Source organism: Artemia sp. Qi Xiang Cuo, chromosome 2 (genome assembly GCF_049724085.1).
Source record: "Artemia sp. Qi Xiang Cuo chromosome 2, ASM4972408v1, whole genome shotgun sequence".
Taxonomy (NCBI): domain Eukaryota; kingdom Metazoa; phylum Arthropoda; class Branchiopoda; order Anostraca; family Artemiidae; genus Artemia; species Artemia sp. Qi Xiang Cuo.
Genome location: NC_142795.1, coordinates 82458515 through 82475595, shown reverse-complemented (window position 1 = coordinate 82475595; position 17081 = coordinate 82458515). Strand labels below are relative to the sequence as shown.

The following is a 17081-nucleotide window of genomic DNA, read 5'->3' as shown; positions in this document are numbered from 1 at the left end:
TTCGTAAATGCCATACCGACAAAAAAGGATGGTCTGGCTTGCAGAGTCCGAGCGGTTAGTGTATCTGTTCATGGTGAATATAGCCAAGGAAAGTTAATTGAGCAAGACATAGGGAGTTAATTAAGTTAATTAAAGTTAATTAAGAGACCAACATAAGGAGGGTACATAAAGATTGACGCATAAAGATTAAACAGGATTGTATTGCACAGATAAAACATAAGTTAAACATATAAATTACAGAATTTAAGACAGAAAAAAAGGGTGTGATTTAAAATAAAAAGTGGAAGGAAAAAAAAGTAAAAATCCGAATATTTCGACTCCACGTCCCGGAGCCTTTATCAACGAGGAAAAAAAAGCTAAAGTTAAATTAAATTAAACGCAACACATAAAAGAAAATGACAAAAAACACACGCACAAAAAAACAATTTTATAACAATTTTATACAACAACTGAATAAAAAATACTATACAAAAGAGTATTTTCTGAGGTTATTAACATGCGAGTTTTATTTATTTTTCTTTGTCTTTTTCTTTGTATGTTAAATTTAATTTAGTTTAACTTTTCTTTTTGCCGTCGATAAAGGCTCCCGGATGTGGAGTCGAAATATTTGGATTTTTATTTAAAGTTTGTTGTTGTTTTCTTTTTTCTTTTTTCCACTGTTTTATTTAAATTTTACCCGTTTTTTCTCTCTTAAATTCTGCAAATGGAAAAGCAGTGTGGTCTAAGAAATTATTTACATATAAATTACTCTTAAGCTATTCTGCTAATAGACTTGTGCGGTTCTATAATTGCATTAAATAAAAGGTCAGGTACAAGGGCTCTAAATTTCAGCACGAATGAACCACATCCAAACTTCCTGAAAATCTACAAATAGTGACAAATGAAAAAAACAGGCCTCTGACAAGAATTCAAAACATTCAGTTTTTTCCCATTTTCTTTTCTCTATTGGTTATTTTTTTAATCCCAGTTCTAATCTTTGATCGAATTTGTAACCAGAATATTTGTAACCAGAATTTTTGTACCGTTACCGTTCCGTTAGGTACCGTTGATCGAATCCATGGCTTCTCTTCTAAAGCAGTCAGCCTCCGTTAAATACTAATGTCAGGTAATAAAATTCTATTAAGACCTCGTTCGTCACCACTTATTCCACACCAAGAGGTAACGTTGATCGACTCAGCGGTTTCTATCCTAACCGTAAAAATCGAATTTTTATAAATATGAATTTTAGATAACAAAAATTAAAATCAAGCGTTAGAAATGGAAACTAAAATTAACAGCTGGAAACTAAATGGAAAATAAACGGAAAATAAAATGGGAACGCAATGGAAACTAAAAAAGATGAGACATGAAAACAAGAACAATGGAAACTAAAATTAACAGCTGGAAACTAAATGGAAAATAAACGGAAAATAAAATGGGAACGCAATGGAAACTAAAAAAGATGAGACATGAAAACAAGAACAATGGAAACTAAAATTAACAGCAGGAAACTAAATGGAAAATAAACGGAAACTAAAATGGGACCGCAATGGAAACCAAAAAAGATGAGACATGAAAACAAGAACAATGGAAACTAAAATTAACAGCAGGAAACTAAATGGAAAATAAACGGAAACTAAAATGGGACCGCAATGGAAACCAAAAAAGATGAGACATGAAAACAAGAACAATGGAAACTAAAATTAAAAACATCTAAAACCAATGCTGAACAATACAATAAGTTTCAATTGAATTAAAATGTTCATAAGTGAAAGTGGCTTAAGGCAAGAATTATGGTTACAACCCAAAGATTCCTTTGCAATATCTCTGCTTGCCTGAACAGCAGATATTAATTCTTTTACTCTACCTTGAAGTTCCTCTATGTCTTTCGGTATTCTACGAAACTAGTTCGTTTTTACGAATTTACGTTTTTACGTTTTATTACGAAAAAACTTTTTATGTTTTTACAAACAGTGATAATGAACATCAAATAAAACGTAAAATACATTAGAACTTTAAATAAAGATAGCAAAAAGTTGTATGTAAGAGCAAAATGTAAGAGACGTGGTCCTTTTAACACTAATCATAATCATTTATGCGTTATATTTTCCGTTCCAAAACACTGCAAAAAAAAAATTGAATCCATTTTTAAATTATGACAAATTCGGGAAAAATTATAATTCTAGTCCCGTTTAATTCTTATGAATGTAAAAATGGCTGGTTTTATTTTGGAAATCGAATTCAGAGCAAACAGGTCTAACGTGCAGAAACCCCCCACTTTTGGAAATAACTATTCGAATCAAACAACAAATTGAATTCTTAGTAATTTTATATCATTCCTGAGATAATTATGTTATTAGTGTTAATAAAGTAGATTACCTGAGCCAGAAGTGGCTCAAGGCAAAAATTATCGTTACAACCAAAAGATTCCTTTGCAATAGCTCTGCTTACCTGAACAGCAGACAAAGTGTAGAGCAGATGCGGATCATGGTCTGGACTGGCTCCAATGCCACCGCACGGATGCTGGCAGGATTTGATGAAACTTAGTATTTCCTCTTTGTCAAAGTTATTCAATTTGCCACAAAGATCAAGAGCTGTCAGTCCCCAGTATATCCCAGACATACGCAGGTATTCAGACATTTGGTATTCCTATAAGTAAAAAATCCAAAGGAAGATACAATTTTGAAGAGTTTGTAAATAATAAAGTCATTTTTCAATAAAAAATTCAAAAACAGTGTTTTAAAATTCGGGGAGGACAGGGAGAAATATCAATCCCCCATATCTACCTAAATAATTGGTTATGTCAGTAACTCCAAGCCAATCACTGATCTTCAACTCTGGAAACAACTGAGTGACGTTATACAACAGGTAATTGAAGTGAGCGTCAAGTCAGTTCAAGTCATCCGACATGCTCTGTTTATACTTCACCACCAGCAAAAGATCGTCCATGAAGATACAACAAACCACATAATGATTAAAAAAAACAATCATCGAAAAATTTATTTGAAAATCCAGGCGATATGCTAAAAAATGGAGGACTACAGAGCAGACAACAAGGCCAGTTTATTTCGAAGCAGAATAATATAAAAGAGCTGAGTACAACTAGAGTAAACACGTGAGGGATTACCCATATTCCATTTAAAAGATGAACCTGTTGTTAGGGTTAAAGCCTTACGTTTTTTGGGTTGAAGATCTCTTAGGAACTACAGTTGAATTATATGAATATCTCCTATATGACCACTTGAATAATATGACATCTTGTTACAGAAAAATGGTACCATTAAATTTTGCAAAAACTATTCACTAAATGGTTAAATTCTATTATTGTAAACCTCCTATATCAAACCCATAACAGAGCGTGCAATTCCTCTCCTTACTGGGAAACCTAAGACACAAATAGCTCCACTCAAGCGTCTCCAAAATTGATTCATAAGGGCATCAGCTTCTGGCGATGTCCCACTAAACCCATTCAATATCATCAGAAGCGTCTTGACATAGCAGGTATGTAGGTATTCCACAAACAAATGTTTAAGCATCCTTCTGAGAAGATTTCCAATATAGTCCCAGTCGGAGTCAAGGCTAGAAGAGTAACTCACTAACCGTTCTCACACTGATTACCCCAACCAGGGGTAATTATCCCAACATATTCAATATCATCAGAAGCGTCTTGACATGGCAGGTATGTAGGTATTCCACAAACAAATGTTTAAACATCCTTCTGAGAAAATTTCCAATATAGTCCCAGTCGGAGTCAAGGCTAGAAGAGTAACTCACTAACCGTGCTCACACTGATTACCCCAAACAGGGGAACCGTAAACAGGAGTATGCATCAGAAAGCTACCAGAGATCAGTTGCCATAGGCAGAAGCAATTCTCAAAAAGCCAGCTTTACACTCTTTTAAGAACAATTTCAACCTTTTTATTATAAGGTAGGTTGACCACCTAAGTTGAGAATAACAACATATCAATTTTGCAGCGAACCTTTTCATAAGAAAAATTTAAGAAATCTGAGTATACCAAGTATACAAAAATTATTATAAAATTATACAAAATATATAATATATAAAATATAAAATAAATACAATATATATAATATATCTTTTTAATTAATATATAAAATATATAAAAATGGAGTATATAAAAAAAAGTTGAGGGAAATCAAAGAAAATTGAAAAATATGAAAACGAGGTAGTATATACTCGGTAACAGAGAAGGGAGCAATGAAAGACGGTTTGTTTTGAATATATAACTTTTAAATTTATATAAATATTTTTCAGAAGTTGGAGGTTGGAGTTAAAGTTTAAGCAAAGATTCTTTCATAAATTATTTCCCAGTCCACTACCTTTAAAACCAAATCAAACCTATCTGGGTTTCTACACTGTGGATATATCTTGGTATAAGTTACCCGTTCTTTATAACAACAGGGATAAAATGAGGAGCAAGATTTCTATTCATTGCCAAGAAGTGGAAAATTCTTATCGGCTTTCTATTTTGATTTTAATCTTATTTTTGCATGGTACCAATATTTTTGTCCGATTTGTGGGGACGGAAGTGATGATTAAATTCATTTTTTATGTTTATGTAAGGAGTTAAGAGGTTTGAGAGAGGAAATTTTTCCGGTGTGCCTCAAAAGGGAGGAATGGGTGGGTAAAATATTAAGAGATAGAAATTTTCTGGGGATAAAGAATTTTGAAGGTTTATTGGACTTGGGCATGGAGCATAGAGATCATTTTCTTTATATTTATTTTTTATTTTATTTGTGTTTATAATAAGGGTGTTTTTATTTATTATTTTTGAAGTGTAATGTGTATTAACCATGGCCTAGTAGGGCTTTTTGGTGTTAATAAATCATATCATACCATATGGTAATATTAAGGACTATGGATAAAAAGATTAGAAAATGAATTGGTAGCATACAATTCAAAAATTGAAAGCAAAATTTAGTAAATTTCAAAATCTATGAGCTGCATTAAATTCAAAATACAGTGTTCAGAGAGCGCGTGATCTAAAACTGAAAATGAAAAACTATAAACTTAAAAGACTTGTTTTGAAGTCTCAGTAAAAGATATGTGACTAGAAATTTAAAACCCAGACAAAGGTGTAAAACGGTAAATTAGGATAACAAACAGGTAAATAATGCATAATAAGTATGACTAATACGTGCAAAATAATACATAATAAGCACAAAATAAGTTATAAGTACATAAATGAGGACAATGCTTCTATCAGGTTTTTCTACCAATACGTTCCTGTGATTTAAATGGAATTTTTCTATTTTTCTTGTTATTTTTTGTTCTTTTTTGTTCTTTTTCTTTGTATTTTAAAGACTGTAAACTCGAGGGTCGACTCCAAGCAATGTGATTTCGTAAAGTATGAAGGAAAACTAAGATGAAGTGGTAGTTTGGATGGGCAAAAATTGCAATACGGCTGAAATTCCAATGCGATATAACCTATAATCTATAAACTCTGGGGGGTGGGGGATATTGGGCAAAACTAGAGTGCACATATTGTACTGGCGAACATTTCGTTTCACCAAATATCCGCTTAACATGGTAACATAAACACACAACTGAAGATTGAATGCAAATATAGCATAAGCAGTCTAGACTTAGTAGTTTCAAAACTGTGAGAAAAACGTAATTGAAAAATTTTACCCGTTGTTTAGAATTCTTATTCAATTTGTGTTTAATTTTTTTTTTCTTGTCCCGTATTAGGCTACAATTTACTACTGTTATTGTTGTTTCGCTGTCGTTCTGTAAAAGTTTGATTTTGTTTTGTTTTTTTTTTTTTTTTTGCTTTGGTTTAATTTTTTCTGTTTTTCCATTTATGGAAAAGCAACCTTCCTTTTTAGTTTTTGCGAAAGGGTTCTAAATTAAATAAAATTAAACAGCCTGATGTTGCAGATCCATTGCTTGTTTTGTCCTATATATCTAAAACTTATTTAAGGCGGGGGGGGGGTCAATGTCCCATTTGTAGATGTTACATTCCCCTAAATTCAACCCAATCAGAAAAAGTTTCACGTCCCTCTTTAGAAAAGAAACTTGCTGAAACTTTCTAAATCTCAGTAACGAAGAACCGAAGAACAGTTCGCTCTTTAGGCGCCAGCTAACGCTGTAAATATAAAGTGAGAAAGACGGTAGACACTACAATAAAAATAATATTTTCTGCAGAAATCCCGAAGGTACAATAAAAGGGTAAAAAAATAATTGGTAACATCCAGGAGCAAAACTAACATCTAGAGTGCTGGCGTTTAATGCCTGAATCTATAGCACATGTAGAATAAATACATGATTTTGCATATTATGCATAAACAAAATAAATCAGCGTGTCTAATATGATGGGTTTTTAAAACGAGGAGGGAGGGTTAAAAGGTGATTCAAATGAAGAGTTTATATTTTCAACCCACTGTCATTCTCAAGCAGTTTCATCTTTTGAAATACCCTTTGAACTCTTTTGAAATTCCCAGATATGTGTTTTCACGATAGACTCTTACAATTAAAAAAAGAACAAACTTCTTCGCATGCTGGCCAAAGGTCGTTGTTGCTTAGGTATCGATCTCCTGATTCGCTGCCTTAGGCCGGGAGTACAATTCGTGTTTGGGGTCAAATCATCTGACGCTTCTCGTGTTTCTCGCCCAGATTCCTCCAGGTACCCCTTTAGAGCTGGGTCGACTCTGCCTGAGCTTATAGGATCACACCATTGACCCCCGTTACAAACCACCTGACTAGCGACACCAGGACTCGAACCCATGACCTCAGGAGTTCAATATCTTACAATTAGGATAAACAAAAATAATATTTAACATTCTTGAACCATTTAAAGCAAAAATTTTCTCGCTAGACAATTATTTCCCAACCCCCCGATTTTTTTAACTTCCGATTACTACGGGCCGTAGTTCATTCTGTGCTAGGTTGAAACTATTGCTGCAATCATGACGGAAACAGTATTTTTTTTTGCACGTCAAATATTAGAGAAAGCAAAATACATCGCCCATTTTTATGTTTTTTTATTCTATTTCAATGAATAAGTACCTCGAACATGGCACAAGTATTGACCAATATTAAGCAAATACAAGCCTATTGTATTCATTTAATATCATTTTCAATTAATTTAATTTATTCATTTCATTCATTTAATATGGTTTAAGTGGCACCTAACATTCGAGCAAAAAAAAAATCTTACATCAAAACCCATTCCTACTCGCTTTAAGGTCGGACCTCACTCTTTACTTTCAAAGAAACCAAGATTTTTATGTCATTAGAATATGGAAAAAGGAAAAAACATAAAATTTACTCACGTATGCATCCTTGTCAGAGCCAAATTTGGTTATAAAATCCACATGCTTTTCAATCATCAACGAAGTTGGGACATCTGAAGTTATCTTAACGTCTTTTGGAGGAAAACCCTTAAAAAAAATATAGGAAATGAACAAAATAAAACTAGGCACACATGCAGGAATTTTTTTGCAGAGATGATCTAATATTTCGGAGGAGAAAGAATTCCGACAAATACTACAATCAGGCAATCGTGTAAAAATCCTAATATTTCCAAGGTAGGAAGGAAAGGTATAGATCCAGGGATTGTCACCCAGTGTATGCCCCCGAATAGATAAAATACTAGGTTGATCAATATATCCCCAAAACCAGGTATTTAAGGTTCCTCAAATTCAACCTAAAAAGGATCTTTTCAAATGCATGAACATGATGTCGGCTGACTGAGCGACAATATTATTTTCGATAGTTGGTGAGTAAATTGCATTCTCCTAGCACGCCCAATTTCAAGATAGTTATCGATACCTATAGCGATATGTGTCACCACCAATGAGTAATTTGGCTTCCAAATTGCCCTGTAACTGACTGAATAGTGATTGGATGCAATTTTGTACCCTGTCTGATCATACGGATCATACAAGAGAAAGATCCGTTTCGGAGACAGCGTACTAGAGTTGAATAAGTAAAGAGCAATGTGTCTCCCATTTACTTTTTCCCTAGACACTTCATATTGAAGGGTAAATGGTAGGACGTTGTTAGGCTAATTTGGCCACAAATTTCACGTCTAATTCCCTTCTCAAGGACCAAAAGTAATTGCAGAGCAACAAGCCTCACTCCTGTATCCAAGGTATACCATGTTATCGGATCAAAATGTTTAGGACTGTTTGTTTTTTTCACTCAGAATCATCAAAAGGTGCAAAAAATGTGCCTCGAGGACGAATACATTCAAGCAAAGGGCACCAAATCATGCAGTTGGCCCATTCTTCACATGCTCCTTTTAGTGGAAAAGGTGGGTATGTTGTGCCTTGTGAAAAACGGAACCTGCATATAATTTCAATATGTGTGGTTGGAGCTACAAATTGGGCCTATCTCTCCAACCTTCAAGGTGTCTTGTACACCTGTATATCTTACATTACATTGGGTAAAAATTTCGAGATAGCCACTATGTGCATAGAGGTCAAAATGTCCAAAAAATAGCTCTCCAGAGATAAAATAATCCATGCGACCCAGAGGCAAGAGGTCCCAAAAAATGCAAAATGCTCATTTTTCACAGATGGGTGTTGGTTGAAAACGTGTCACACTGTAACTTAATTGACCCATAATCATACAAGAATTTTCGATATGGGGGTATGGAGACCCTTCCTGGGATTAACAGTTAATGTGCTGACCGAATCGAGTTAAGTTTTTAAAAAAGGATCATTTTCTGTAATGTAAGGGCTTGAATTAGCAATAGAACTTGTGTCTAAGGCAGTGCTTTTGCCAAGAAGCCAGATATGCGTGAACATACTTTTGGTGAGCAATCGGTTTAAGTCTTTCAGGGTAGGAAACTAACAGCCCAGATTAAAAGGAATACTTTTACTAGAAGAAAAAGGAATCAGAAGGTATAAAAAAACCTTAATTCCATAAAAAAAAATGTTCAATTTGTTGGTTACCATTTCTATTATATTGACAATGTTATTTTTCAGTTTAATTGAATGTGTTTTTGTCATTTTACTTCTTAATTAAAAAACAGGAATTCAATCCCTTTGGGGGTCTGGTTGACTTTCCTCTCTTTGGAATTTCGCCGTCAATATTACCAGACACAAAACTTTCTATTTCAAGTTTCATATCTGTGAAAAAAAACTCCTTTTGTACAGAATGAATATCCAAGTTCAAATGACATACAGTTATAAATTGTAATAACTGTATCCTTCCTAATCCTTCCTTCCTAACTGTATTCCTTCCTAATAAGAGGAAGATAACTTAGATAGAAAAAAAGTGACAAGTAAGTAATACCATGTCTAGCTACATTTATAAAAATGTCCCAACCTTTTAGATTTGCAGTCATCTGTATCAAGCTAAGCCCTACACTTTGACCTGTACTAAACTCCTTCCTGGCACTCCAATAATGCAGCACAAATTTGAAGAAGTAATAACATTGTGACATATTTTACACAATTGGTCAGCATTCATAGCTCCCAGTCAATTACTAACAAGGATACAACCGCGCAATATTTTCCAACAGGTAACCGAAGCAATTACTTCTCTGGAATACCGTTATAGCCAGAATAAATAGTGCTTCAAATGTTCAAAATCAGTGAACTTTTTTTTAGTACTTCAAATGTTCATAGAACTTTTTTTTTCGCAAGATGGCAACCAAGTGCTTCTCGTCATAGAGATTAAATAGGGCTACAGTAAGTAGGTTTCACTAAAATATGACAAACTTTATATGTACTTTGGAAATAATAAGGCTCTGTTTTGTCTCAAAGTTGGGGGGTTGACTTGAAAATTAGGCAGATTTTTTTTTCCAGTCCTCAGAAAAAATTAAACACAAGAGGTGTCAATTGGGAGTGGTGGAATTTTCAAAATATTATTTCTTTGGTTGTTTTACTGGGAAAAAACATGTGCTATACTATAGATTTTGGAAAACACCCTTTTCGCAGGTTAATGAAAACAAACTGAGAAAAGAAATACTTACCCCAATCTATGTTACTATATTTTCATGAATTGGCACCCCTGGTATACACTAAAGTTTTTTAATTTTCTTTTTTATTAATTCAAAAACTTTTTCCACAAAATAGTTTTTCAAAGAAAAGTAAAGAACTCCATTAAACAAAAAATGAACAAAAATAAAATCAAATAATGTACCAAGCGTGAAACTACCACACATCAGCATCGACAAATAAATGAAACCCAAAACGAACAGAAATTACAATAAATAACCGAGTCAAACTCAAAACGAGCAGAAATTAACATAAGTTGGGCTCAAAACCCCTTTGCCTTCCCTAGATCAGAACATACTTTGCACTTTACTGGAAAAAATATAAATATTTTTACTTTTATAACTTTAATAAATCAAATAATATTAACATTTTGATTACTAAATATCAGTATATGTATATTAAACTGACAATGCACATTCCTTTGTATTTTTTTCAGCAAAGTGCAACGTATGTTCTGGTCTTGGGAAGGCATAGGGATTTTGAGCCCAACTTATGTTAATTTCCGCTCGTTTTGAGTTTCACTCGGTTATTTATTGTAATTTCTGTTCGTTTTGGGTTTCATTTATTTATCGATGCTGATTTGTGGTAGTTTCATGCTTGGTAGATTATTTGATTTTATTTTTGCTCACTTTTTGTTAATAGAGTTCGTTAATTTTCTTTGAAAAAATTATTTTGTGGAAAAAGTTTTTTTAATTAATTTCTGTTCATTTTATATGGGCATAGTCTTTTCAGGGAAAAATAAAATAATACTTTAAATCTTTTCGTTTTTTTAAAGACTTTATAGTTTGACCTGCTATTTGTATGATGGAGAAAAAATTTCAGCAATTCTTAAAAATATAGACACTTTTAAAAATTTGGACACAAATAGTAGTGTTTAATTTAGTTTCATACCTCTTCTAATTGACCTGAAATAGAAAAATTGATACCATTCGCAAAAAAATCTGTTTACTTTCTTTGATAGCTTGGATACACTTACGCTAATTTGATTTGATTAAATTTTAAGAGCAGAAGTAGCCCTGAAAGTTTGAATATAATACCCTCAGTCGTTCTTGGGATACTGCTGAGATGCCTTATTGGGAATTAGCATTAATATAGTGCATTTTGGTTTAATCTTAAGATAACATTTAGTTTTTATACAAAAAGGCAAATGGGTGGGTGGGCGTGGGAGGGGGATGAGCTCCCCTGCAATCACTTTCGACTATTAAAAATGGCATCAGCCCTTTCTAATCTCAATCGAATGACCCCTTTTCGAAGTTCCTACGCCAACTCCTTCAATACGAAGAGCCCTGGTCTAAACAAAAACAACAAAAGAAATAATACATTATACCCACATCGATCTTTACTATAATTAAATAAAAAAAAACAAGTTTTTTAAACTGAAAGTAAGGAGCGACATTAAAACTTCAAACGAACCGAAATTATTCCGTATATGAAAGGGATTGTCCCCTCCTCAACGGCTCACTCTTTACGCTAAAGTTTTTTATTGTTTTAAAAAATAAAGTTGTGAGACAGAGTCAAACTTTAGCGTAAAGAGCGAGGCATTGAGCATGGGACAGTCCCTTTCATATACGGAATAATTTCTGTTCGTTTTAAGTTTTAATGTCGCTCCTTACTTTCAGTTTAAAAAACTTGTTTTTTTTTATTAATTTTTGAACGTTTTTGAATAAATACAGTTTTTGATATTGGCTCACCGAACATGAATAATTAAAAAAAATTCATATTAATTTACTTTTATTTAGTTAACTGGCTTTCTCGAAACTTGTTTAATTTTATTTACGAATGTTTTTATTAGTAATAAATATACGTATATGAAAGGGACTGTCCCCTCCTCAACGCTTCGCTCTTTACGCTAAAGTTTTTTATTGTTATAAAAAATTAAGTTGTGAGACAAAGTCAAACTTTAGCGTAAAGAGCAAGGCGTTGAGCAGGGGACATTCCCTTTCATTTACGGAATAATTTCTCTTCGTTTTAAGTTTTAATGTCGCTCCTTACTTTCAGTTTAAAAAACTTGTTTTTTTTTATTTAATTTTTGAACGTTTTTAAATAAATGCAGGTTTTGATCTTGGCTCACCGTACATGAATAATTAAAACAAAATTTTCATATTAATTTACTTTTATTTAGTTAAATGGCTTTCTCGAAACTTGCTTAATTTTATTTACGAACGTTTTTATTAGTAATAAATATACGTAACTTACGAATTAACTTACGTAAAGAACTTCTATATTCATATATTTTTAATTTGTTTATTAGGGGGTTCGCCCCCTAGTCAATGCCTTGCTCTTTAAGCGAAAGTTCGAATTTTGTTCCAATTCTTTAAAAATGACCGCTTAATCACAAAGGCCGTTAATTAGAATAAATAGATCTTATGAAAGTACTAAAAAATCTTTGGCTTAAAGAGCGAGGCATTGAATACGGGGTGAACCCAATCATATATGTAATATTTTCTGTTCGTTTGAAGTTTCGATGTTGCTGCTATTGCAGTTGAAATACTTGTTTTTTTTATATTAAATTTCTGATCTTTTTTTAAATAATGCTGGGAAATCCGGCGTCCCTTTCATAGCACTGTCCCGTCCCCCCTGCACACTTCCGTCATGGACCGATCCTCCCACATAACCCCCGCCTCACCCCCCACCCCCCCGACCAGGAAAAATCTCCCCAGAAAACGGCTGTATACTTCCAAATAAACAATACTATGTGTTAACATTGGGTAAAATTCATAACTTTCAGCCTTCCCCCCGGGAATTTAGGGGGATTAAGTAATCCAAAAGATATACTTATTATATTTTCGAACAGGTTGAACAAAATGGCTGTCTCAAAATTTTGATCAGGAGACTTTGGGATAAAAATGAGCGTGGGAGGGGGCCTAGTGGCCCTCCATTTTTTTTGGTCACTGAAAAAGGGCACTATAAATTTTAATTTCCATTCCAATGAACCCTCCCACGATATTCTAGGACAACTGGGTCGATACGATCACCCCCGGGGAAAAAAAAAAAAAACAAACAAACAAATAAACACGCACCCGTGATCTTTCTTCTGACAAAAAATGCAAAATTCCACATTTTTGTCGATGGGAGCTTGAAACCTCTACAGTAGGGTTCTCTCATACGCTGAATATGATGGTGTGATTTTCATTAAGGTTCTATAACTTTTAGGGGGTCTTTCCTTCTTTTTTCGAAAATCAGCCAAATTTTCTCAGGCGCCTAACTTTTGATGGGTATAATTAAACTTGATGAAACATATATATTTGAAATCAACATTAAAATCCGATTCTTTTGGTGTATCTATTTGTATCAAAATACCGTTTTCTAGAGTTTCGGTTACCATTGAGCCGGGTCGCTCCTTACTTACAGTTCGTTACCACGAACTGTTTGAAAATGTCAAACCTTCCAATCACTTTCGACTATTAAAAAGGTCACTAGGCCTTTCGATTTCCAATCGAATGAGCCCTTTTTGAGTTTCTACGACAACGCTTCCTATAAACACCTTATATGCCCCCAAGACATAAATTACAACCGTTACCCCAAGGGCTGTTGTCATCCTCTAAGACCTAATTTCTAGAATTTTCAACTACGTTAAACAAAATGGCTATCTCAAAATTTTGATTGGATGTGTTTGGGGAAATGGTGGGAGTGAGAGGGGCGTTAGTGGCTCTCTAATCACTTTCAACTATTAAAAAGGGCACTAGCCCTTTCAATTTCCAATCAAATGAGGTCTTTCGAAGTTTCTACGACAACCCTTTCAATAAAAACCTTACATGCTCCCAGGGCGTAACCAACATCCCTTGCCTTGAGGGCTGGGAAGGGGGCTGCCATCCTTGAACAAAATGGCAAATCTGAAATTTTGATTGGGTTAATTACTCTTCAATCACTTTCGACTATTAAAAAGGGCAATTTCAATTTCCAATCAAATGAGCCCTTTTTGAAATTTCCACAACAACTTACTATATAAACCTTATATGCCCCTTGAGCATAACTTACAACCCTTGCACTGAGGGCTCTGAGGAGGTTATCATCCTAAAATACCTAATTTCCAGAACTTTCAACTACGTCAAACAAAATGGATATCTCAAAATTTTGATTGTATGTGTTTGGGGAAAAGGTAATCGTGAGAGGGGTGTTAGTTGCCCTCAAATAACTTTTGACTATTAAAAAGGGCACTAGCCTTTTGAATTTCCAATCGAATGAGCCATTTTTCAAGTTTCTACGACAAATATTTCAATAAGAACCTTTTATGCTCCCAGGGCATAATTTAGTTTTTAAACATAATAGGCAAATGGGAGGGGGGGGGTGGGAGGGGGATTAGTTCCCCTCCAATCACTTTCGACTATTAAAAATGGCATCAGCCCTTTCTAATCTCAATCGAATGACCCCTTTTCGAAGTTCCTACGCCAACTCCTTCGATACGAAGAGCCCTGGTCTAAACAAAAACAACAAAAGAAATAATACATTATACCCACATCGATCTTTACTATAAAAATGTCAATCCTTCCAATCACTTTCGACTATTAAAAAGGTCACTAGACCTTTTCGACTTCAAATCGAATCAGCCCTTTTTAATTTTCTACGTCAACGCTTTCTGTGAACACCTTATGTGCCCCCAAGACATAAATTACAACCCTTACCCCAAGGGCTGTGAGGGGGGTTGTCATCCTCTAAGACTTAATTTCCAGAACTTTCAACGCAGTTAAACAAAATGGCTATCTAAAAATTTTTTATTGTATGTGTTTGGGGAAATGGTAGGCGTGAGAGGGGCGTTAGTTGCTCTCTGATCACTTTCAACTATTAAAAAAGGCACTAGCCTTTTCAATTTCCAATCAAATGAGGTTTTTTTCTACGACAACACTTTAAAAAAAACCTTAAATGCTCCCAGGGCGTAACCAACATCCCTTGCCTTGAGGGCTGGGAAGGGGGCTGCCATCCTCAAAGACCTAGTTTCCAGAACTTTCTACTACGTTGAACAAAATGGCAAATCTGAAATTTTGATTGGGTTAATTACTCTTCAATCACTTTCGACTATTAAAAAGGGCAATTTCAATTTCCAATCAAATGAGCCCTTTTTGAAATTTCCACAACAACTTACTATATAAACCTTATATTCCCCTTGAGCATAACTTACAACCCTTGCACTGAGGGCTCTGAGGAGGTTATCATCCTAAAATACCTAATTTCCAGAACTTTCAAATACGTCAAACAAACTGGATATCTCAAAATTTTGATTGGATGTGTTGGGGAAAATGGTGGGCGTGAGAGGGGGGTTTGTTGCTCTTCAATCACTTTCGACTATCAAAAATGGCACTAGTCTTTTTAATTTACAATTGAATGAGTCCTTTTTGAAGTTTCTACAACATTGCTTTCTACAAAAACCTTATATGCCCCAAGGGCATAACTTACGACCCTTGCTCTGAGGGCAACTGTGGGGGGAGGGGTTGTTGTCATCCTTAAAGACCTAATTTCCAAAACTTTCAACTACGTTGAATAAAATGGCTATCTAAAAATTTTGATTGTATGTGTTTGGGGAAAAGGTAATCGTGAGAGGGGTGTTAGTTGCCCTCAAATAACTTTTGACTATTATAAAGGGCACTAGCCTTTTGAATTTCCAATCGAATGAGCCATTTTTCAAGTTTCTACGACAAATATTTCAATAAGAACCTTATATGCTCCCAGGGCATAATTTATAACCCTTGTCCTGAAGACTGTGGGGGGAATATGCTGCTCAAAGGTATAATTTCCTGAACTTTAAACTGCGTAGAACAAAATGGCTATCTCAATATTTTGATTGGATGTGTTTGGGGAAATGCTGGGCGTGGAAGGGGCGTTAGTTGCCTTCCAATCACTTTCGACTATTAAAAAGGGCATAGCCATTTTAATTTCCAATCGAATGAGCCCTTTTGAAATTTGTACCACAGCACTTTCTATAAAATCCTCATACGGCCCCAGGGCTTACTTACATCCCTTTCCATGAAGGATGTGGGGGGGTTGTCACTCATAAAACCTAGTGTCCCAAACTTTCAACTACACTGAACAAAATGGCTATCTCAAAATTTCGATTTGATGTGTTTGGGGAAAAGGTGGGCGTAAGGGGGATGTTAGTTGCCCTCCAATCACTTTCGACTATTAAAAAAGGCACTAGCCCTTTGAATTTCCAATCGAACGAGCCCTTTTTGAAGTTTCTATGACAACTCTTTCTATAAAAACCATATATACCCCCAAGGCATAAGTTACAACCCTGGCCCTGAGGTCTGTGGGGGAGTGACCTCCTCAAAAACATAATTTCTATCTGGATATCAACTACGCTGAACAAAATGGCTATCTCAAAATTTTGATTGGATGTGATTTAGGAATTGGTGGGCGTGGATGGGGTGTTAGCTGTCTTCAAATCACTTTCTATTATTACAAAGGGCACAAGCCAATTCGATTTGCAATTAAATTAGCCCTTTTCGAGGTTTCTACGTCAACTTCGATTCAAAGTGCTCTAGTTTAAGGAAAAAAAAATAATAAATAATGTGTTTTCCCAGAATCGTTTCAATATGCCCCTAGAACATTACCAACAACCCTTGCCCTAAAGGCTGGGGTGGAGCGACCTCCTCAAAAACATGTTTTCTGTCTGAGATTAAACCATACTGAACCAAGTTGCTATCTTAAAATTTTTATTGGATGTGTCTGGGGAAATGGTGGTCGTGGAAGGGGAGTTAGTTGCCTTCCAATAACTTTCGACTATTAAAAAGGACACAAGCCACTCCAATTTCCAATCGAATGAGCCCTTTTCGAAGTTTTTCCGACAACTGCTTTGATACGAAGTGCCCTGGTATGGAAAAAAAACGAACCAAAAAATAAATATTACATTGTACCAACATCGTTCTTTACTTAGGCAGCACGATTGCGCTGCCTATGATTTCTGTTGTCAAAAAGGCTCTTTAACAAGTTATTAATAATAAATTATACTATTAATGCATTAACAACATTAAGACCTAACATGTATTGACGATTCAAGTACAGCTTTTGCAACATAGCCAACTTGATTAAAAAAAAATAATAATAATAATAAATATGTTTAGTTACAATAAAGTATGAAGCCTTACCATTGAAAGTTTTTATGTCCTTTGTATATGTAAAAACCTGAAAAGATAAAT

The 17081-nt window shown here is 34.5% G+C and overlaps 1 protein-coding gene across 4 annotated transcripts in view; it reads right to left on the bottom strand.

Annotated features, from left to right (window-relative positions):
• Positions 1–17081, bottom strand: part of LOC148955694 (uncharacterized) — a 62336-nt gene that overhangs the window by 26208 nt on the left and 19047 nt on the right. For all 4 annotated transcript variants that reach the window (XM_089108311.1, XM_089108310.1, XM_089108309.1 and 1 more), the window contains exons 2-4: positions 17031–17067; positions 7276–7383; positions 2431–2628 (exon numbers count right to left, since the gene is read on the bottom strand). In XM_089108311.1, the coding sequence (XP_088964437.1) occupies positions 2431–2628; positions 7276–7383; positions 17031–17033 (309 nt within the window). In that variant the 5' untranslated portion in view covers positions 17034–17067. The remainder of the gene's footprint in view (positions 1–2430; positions 2629–7275; positions 7384–17030; positions 17068–17081) is intronic.